The 6,883-nt window shown below is 43.3% G+C and overlaps 1 protein-coding gene across 1 annotated transcript; it reads right to left on the reverse strand.

Moving 5' to 3' along the window:
* Nucleotides 1-300: 300 nt before the first annotated feature.
* Nucleotides 301-6,162, reverse strand: LOC116161397. Its single transcript, XM_031474733.1, has one exon. It carries the CDS (start codon nt 6,160-6,162, stop codon nt 301-303), a length of 5,862 nt encoding a protein of 1,953 aa, XP_031330593.1.
* Between the last annotated feature and the right edge of the window lie 721 nt (nt 6,163-6,883).

Below are 6,883 nucleotides of genomic sequence, written 5' to 3' on the forward strand. Positions count from 1 at the left end.
CAGACTGCCAAAATGGCTAGAGAAGAGATTCGAGAAAAGACTAGTGTTTTTTAATATTGTGGCAGAGGTATCAGACCAATGTATAACTGCCCTGAATTTCTATTTTAAAACTAACGTGTTTTCAGCCCTATAACTTCTGTAATGATCCCTAACCAAAACCTTAATAATCGGTAGTCTTTTATGGTATTTAAAGAAACTTTCTTTTTCTAGCGTTTTTATTATATCACAAAAATTGACAACTTATTACTTGACACTCTCTCACATACTTGATAACTCAAAATATATTTTCTTAAAACTACGTTACTCGTCGTCCTCGCAGACATTCCGGCCCCCAAAATCAGGACAGTCTTCCTGATTTTCTGCTTGAAATCCGAGAGGAACGACTTTATCAACTCCGCGCTTGAATGACTTACGGTTTCGTCCATCGCTGTAAGTAATTTCCACGATCCGGATAACACCATCCTTGCCTGGATAAAGTTTGGTCACAATTCCTTTCTTCCAAGTGTTTCGTGGAGCGTGTTCGTCAAGGAGCAACACGACTTCTCCAATTTTAATGGGCTCCGCATCTGCCAACCACTTTTCCCTCCTGAGTAGTTTCGGCAACGCTTCAGCTTTCCACTTTCGCCAGAATGTCTCCAACATAAACTGTGCCTTCTTCCAGGACTCTCTGTACCATTCGTCAATCTCCTTGCTACACGTCGGTATCGACATTCCAACGTCTGCAAATCCACGTAGAAAGTGATTAGCGGTTAAGCAATCCGGGTCGGCCGGGTCATTGGACATCGGAGTTAATGGGCGAGAATTGATTATGTTCTCCGCTCCCTTCAAAACCGTCAGCAATATCTGATCCTTGGGATGCTTGTCGTTCAGCGTAGCCTTCAAAATTCGCTTGGTCTGCTGCACCATGATCTCCCATGCACCTCCGAAGTGTGGTGAATACGGCGGAGAAAAGCTCCACTTCATTTCTCGAAACTTCGGGTTGTCTACGATTGTTTTCCAGTCCAAACTGCTCCAGCTCTCCCGTAGCACCTTAGCAGCACCGGTGAAGTTAGTGCCACAGTCACTAAATATATATTTCGGTCTTCCACGCTGGTCAATGAACCGCGACAACGCCATGATTGTTTCGTCGGTTGACAAAGCATACACCACTTCTAGATGTATAGCCCTCGTGACCATACAAGTCAGCACCATAACCCATCTCTTTTCTCTGTGACGTCCGACGACAACTTCCAACGGTCCGAAGAGATCCGTTCCCGTGTAAGTAAACGGAGGATTGCCGGCAGCTAGTCGATAGTACGGCAAATCGCCCATCTTCGGCTGCAGCGGTTTTACCTTGGCGAATTTGCATTTCATGCATTTGGTTATCACGCGACGAACTGCACTTGTTCCATGGATAATCCAGAATTTCCGTCTCAAGTTGTTCAGAACAGTCGTGAGGCCTTGATGCGCATTCTGCTCGTGCTCGTCTTGGATGAGTAGCTCTGTGAAGCGATGACTCGGTGAAAGTATTATGGGCTTCTTCACAGTACTTTCGACATCGGCATGTCCAATTCTACCGTTAAGTTTCACAAGTCCATTCTCAATTACCGGAGACAACGGCCATAGTTTACTTGATCGTTTTAATGTTCCTTTCTCTAGCTCAGTTATCTCGTCCGGAAAACTTTCATGTTGGGAAACGCCAGCTAACAAATTTTCTGCTTGATCCCAAATGTCTCTTCTCACGTTTGTGCTGAGATTCCTTTGGAGAAATACTTTTATTCGGTGAATGTACTCACAAACTGTTTCTGTCTTCTTAACAACTGGTACCTTAGCATTTTCTTTCAGCTGCCACGGAGATTTTTTTATTGTTTGTTTCTTAGCCTTCAATTTCCAGTGTTTGGCGGCATTTAGGATTCCACATTGCGCGCGAATCAATCGGTTGTAAGAGGAAAACCGAGTAACATCCACACATGATGTTGACTCCCAGGACGAAGCAGCAGCATACGTGTAACTTTTCTTTATTTCTATACTTTCTTCGTCGACCTCTAAGCTTCCAGTTCTTTCCTTTGGCCAGTACTCCTCTGGTCGTTGTAAAAATAGCGGTCCTGTCAGCCAGTCAGAGTCGGAAGAAAGTTCAATTTCTTTCTTCATTCTGGTTCCCTCGTCGGCAACGTTAAGTGCGGTGGGAATCCAATTCCAATCTTTCACGTTGGTGAGCATGTGAATCCGGTTGACGCGATTTGCTACGAATTCCTTGTAGCGTAGGCTCTCGTTCCGGATCCACAACAACACAGTCTTTGAGTCGCTCCAGAACGTTTTCTTGTTTATCTTAACTCGCAATTCTTCTCCAATTACGTCTGCCAGTGTAGCTCCCATGACGGCTGCAGTCAACTCTAACCTCGGGATAGTGAGCTTTTTCAGCGGTGCCACTTTCGTTTTAGCAATAACGAAAGCCACGCTGATCCTTTCACCTATCACAACGCGTAAGAAACAGATCGCTGAGCATGCGTCTTCACTAGCGTCAACTAAAGTATGGAGCTGTACATCTGTAGCTTGATGAATGTTGTAAACGTACAAACGTGGGACTGTTACTTTTACCACCGCTTGTAAATTGTCTACCCAGGATTTCCAGTCATCGTAAATTCCGTCCGGCAGATGCTCGTCCCAATCGATGCCAGATTTCCACGTCCGTTGCAGCAGTATTAGTCCACGTATTTTGAAGTTTGCTACAAAACCGAGTGGGTCAAAAACCGACATAAGCAAACTACACATCTGCCGCTTTGTGGGTCGTTCACCGGCTAGAATTTCTGGTGCTACTTTCTTAAAATTACCGGAGAAAGTAAACACATCCTTCTCTGCGTCCCACCAAAGCCCTAGGATCCTCTGAATTGGCATTGTAGATTTCTCCGTGAACATTTTCACACTGGCAGCCCGATCGCATTCTGGAATTGACTCCATGATTTGCTCATTGTTTGAGAGCCATTTGCACAAACGGAAGTTGCCAGCAGCGTTGATTTCGGACAGTTGTAGTCGCAACTCTGTGCAGTCCTTAATTGTTTGTTGTCCCCCAAGAAGATCATCGCAGTACATATCTTCGTGTATTGTTCTTACTGCTTCCGGATACTGCTGTACGAAGTCAACTGCGTTTCTATTTTTGACGTAAATTGCGGAACAAGGGGATGAACAGGCTCCAAAAATAAGTACATTCATCTTGTACGTAGTTACAGCTGCATTGTTCTGCATCGTGTCACGCCAAAGAAATCGCTGCGCATCTCGGTCCTCTTTTCGCATACTCACTCGATGGAACATGTCCTCGATATCTCCATTGATTACGTAATTATGCCGACGAAAATTCATAAGTACTGATGGCAACGGTCGTATCAGGTTTGGCCCGTCAAGAAGAAAATCGTTCAGACTATTACCGTGATTCTTGGCGGCTGCGTCAAAAACGAGTCTTAATTTACCGGGCTTGTTGACATTGAAAACTCCAAAATGCGGAATGAAATAAGTCTTTTCCGTAACTTTGTCTGCTTCGTCTGTTGTCAGTTCAGTTATGTACTTTTTGTCGACGTATTCCTGCAGCTTAGCGTGATACATCTTGCAAAACTCCGGGTCACGTTTCATGCGGCGTTCATTAGCAAGCAGGCGTGAAAAAGCTTCGTGTCGGGATTCAGGCAAAATGACACTGTCACTTTTCCAGAGCAGTCCGCACTCCCACTTTCCGTCAACTTTCTTCACGGTATCCTCTAGCATTTTCACCGCGCGACGATCTTCCACAGAGCCGGCCACTGTATCATTATATACCCCGAATGAGTCTAGGGAAAAACTCAGTTTGATTAAATCATCCAATTTCTCATTTTCACTAAGCTGCATCAGGTTTACAGACGACCTTACATTTCTATTCATGTCAGTTTTTCCTGCGAGTACCCATCCCAATAATGTTCGTTTCGCCAACGGCTTGTCCATACTTTCTTCAAGTATCTCCCGATGCGCTGTAACACTTGGATTATCTTCTCCAATTAGGATCTGTGGGCTCACACCTTTAAAACTTTCCAGCTTGGCTCGTTGTAGGAAAGGGAACTCCTCTTTGACTTTCGCTGCATCTTGTGTGTGCAAGCTCAAGCCAATTTTCGTTACACAAAGAACATCTGTGAGTTTGTATTTGCGGGCTGCTTTAAAGTTTCCACAGATTTCAAAAGAGACTTTTTCAGTTTTCTCCTTCGTTATTTTTCCAAAAATTCCTCTGCATTCATGACTGACGACTTTACCAGTGATTCCCAGGGAATTGGCAAGGCTGCTCTCAATCATTGTAGTGTCGGATCCGCTGTCAAGTAAGGCATATACTCGTTTAGTTCCTTTCGGACCGGTAACTTTCACACGTACTATTGACAATGGCTTTGACACATCTGATTTCACTGCACTGGAGTTACTTGCTTCTGCCTCATCTACAACCTCCGCTGGTTTACACCTTTCCTTTCTCCTACTTTGCGTATCTGCTCCATGAAGAAGTTGGTGGTGCTGACCTTTGCACTTTCCATCGTAGTCACAAACGTGTCTTGAAGAACAGTTTTTCTTATTGTGATCACCGTCCAGACAACGAAAGCAGAGGTTCTTTTGTCGCACAAACCTTACACGATCGTTTAAATGCTCATTTTTAAACTTGAAGCATTTAACAATTGTATGATTCGACTTTCCACAATACACACAGTCTTTGGAGTTGTCCAACTCGTTAATTTTAACTTCGACGGGTGTAGCAGATGATTTCTTTTCGGCGACAGTCGGCCCCCTTTTGACCTTTTCTTTCTGGTGTAAGCTCTGCAATACTGGATCGCATATTCCAACCAGTAGCCCTTTCTGCATTTCCAACCAGTTTCCAAATGTCTGCAGGTTCTTGGGTTGATTACTGTACATCAGGTATTTCGCCCACTCCTTTGCATAGGAAAATGGTAGTTTTCCAATCAGCTTTTCAAGTAAAATGCGATCTTGCAGGTAACCTTCTTCCCTTAGGCTCTTGACGGTTTCCACGAAATGTAGCACTGTGGTAGCGAATTTAATCATCGTTTCGGGCCTGCTATCGGGAGACTTACAGTCTTCAGCCGCTCGAATTAATGATTTGATTACCAATTCTGATCTTCCAAATTCCCGTTCAAGTTGTACAAGAATCTTGGTCACATTGTTGGGGTCGTTGAGTAAGGCTGCAACAGATTCGCGAGCTGATCCACGGAGAGCCTTACGTAATCGTATGGCATTTTGTGAAGTATTAACCTTGCCGTTTGGAGTTGTCCGTTCAAACTCACCAATGAAAATTGGCCAGCCAACTGCGGCTCCATCGAAGTAAGGTAACTCCTTGGGCTTCCATTCACGTTCTCCTTTCACTTCCATCAACACGTCTTTCAGTGCTGCTGTTAGGTCGTTAATAGAATTACCGTTAGAACTGAATTCGTTGGTAAATCTCGCCCTTTGTTGCCGTACTCCACCATTGGCTTTATTTAAAATTTCTCCGAGTGGATTTGAGGTAGGTGTACTCTGGTACTCTGGTATTTGAGGACGCACATTGAACGTTTGACTTTTACCACAGGTTTGTTTAACATTTTGCACCCATTCAGTAACGTAATTGTCTTCCTCCTTTTGCAAGTCCTCAACAATATTTTCACCGGCCCCATGAACAGATACCGCATTCTGGGATTCTTGCTCTTCGTCCACATCGATTTGAATATCTTCTCTCTGGAGTTCATACATCTTTCTAGCGAGTTCGCATTCACGTTCGTATTCTTTACGTACACGTGAAAGTTCCAACTTCTTACGAGCAATCTCGTATTCGATTATTTTGACGTCGTCAACATCGGCTCGTGATAGACTTAGTTTGAGGTCAGCAATGGAATCTTCCAGGCTTTGCAGCAAACCAGTGTATTTGGATTCCAAATTCAGCAGCTTGGATTTATATCCGTTTTCTAACTTACGGAATCTGCCATTCGCTGACATCTCAGACATGTGACTTGGACAATAATTTGCCGTTCGTGTCAGCTGATCTGCTGCTTTCACCGATCCTGACGCTACTTCCGGTTGTACAACAACGGGGTTTTCGCGATACACGAATGGTGAACTTGGCACTGCTGTTGATTGTACGACTAACGCATCATACGTTAGCTTGTTAGGCGCAATAACTTTCCTTTTGTCGGCCATCTTGACTGGTGACTTTCCAAAAGGTCTGGTTCTCGATGAATCTTGAGGTCTTATGGCTAAAATCGTTAATTCCCGGGTTTCGGCACCAAATGTTTTTTAATATTGTGGCAGAGGTATCAGACCAATGTGTAACTGCCCTGAATTTCTATTTTAAAACTAACGTGTTTTCAGCCCTATAACTTCTGTAATGATCCCTAACCAAAACCTTAATAATCGGTAGTCTTTTATGGTATTTAAAGAAACTTTCTTTTTCTAGCGTTTTTATTATATCACAAAAATTGACAACTTATTACTTGACACTCTCTCACATACTTGATAACTCAAAATATATTTTCTTAAAACTACGTTACTCGTCGTCCTCGCAGACAACTAGTGAAGACTCTTATGGTGAGAAACGATTGGAAAGGCGACTTAGCAATAGACAAAAAATGAAGAAGGGGCTGGTTAATAGACTAGACGGTTCATATATTAGAGACTAGAGTGGAAAAGAAGATACTAGAGAGAAGACACTGGAGTGCAATTTGGAAAATAGATCAGGTGGCTAAAGCGGAGTATAAAGAAGAAACTAGAGAGTAGATTAGAAAAAAAATTTGAAAAAAGTGAAGAAGATATGTAGAAAAAATAAGACCGTAGAACTGGAGAGGAAACGGTAGAAGCACTGAATAAAAGTGAAGAAAGAAAACTGAAGTTAAGACTAGAAGGTTAAAAAAGAGGAGAGACT

This window comes from Photinus pyralis, unplaced genomic scaffold (genome assembly GCF_008802855.1).
Source record: "Photinus pyralis isolate 1611_PpyrPB1 unplaced genomic scaffold, Ppyr1.3 Ppyr1.4_LG10, whole genome shotgun sequence".
NCBI lineage: Eukaryota > Metazoa > Arthropoda > Insecta > Coleoptera > Lampyridae > Photinus > Photinus pyralis.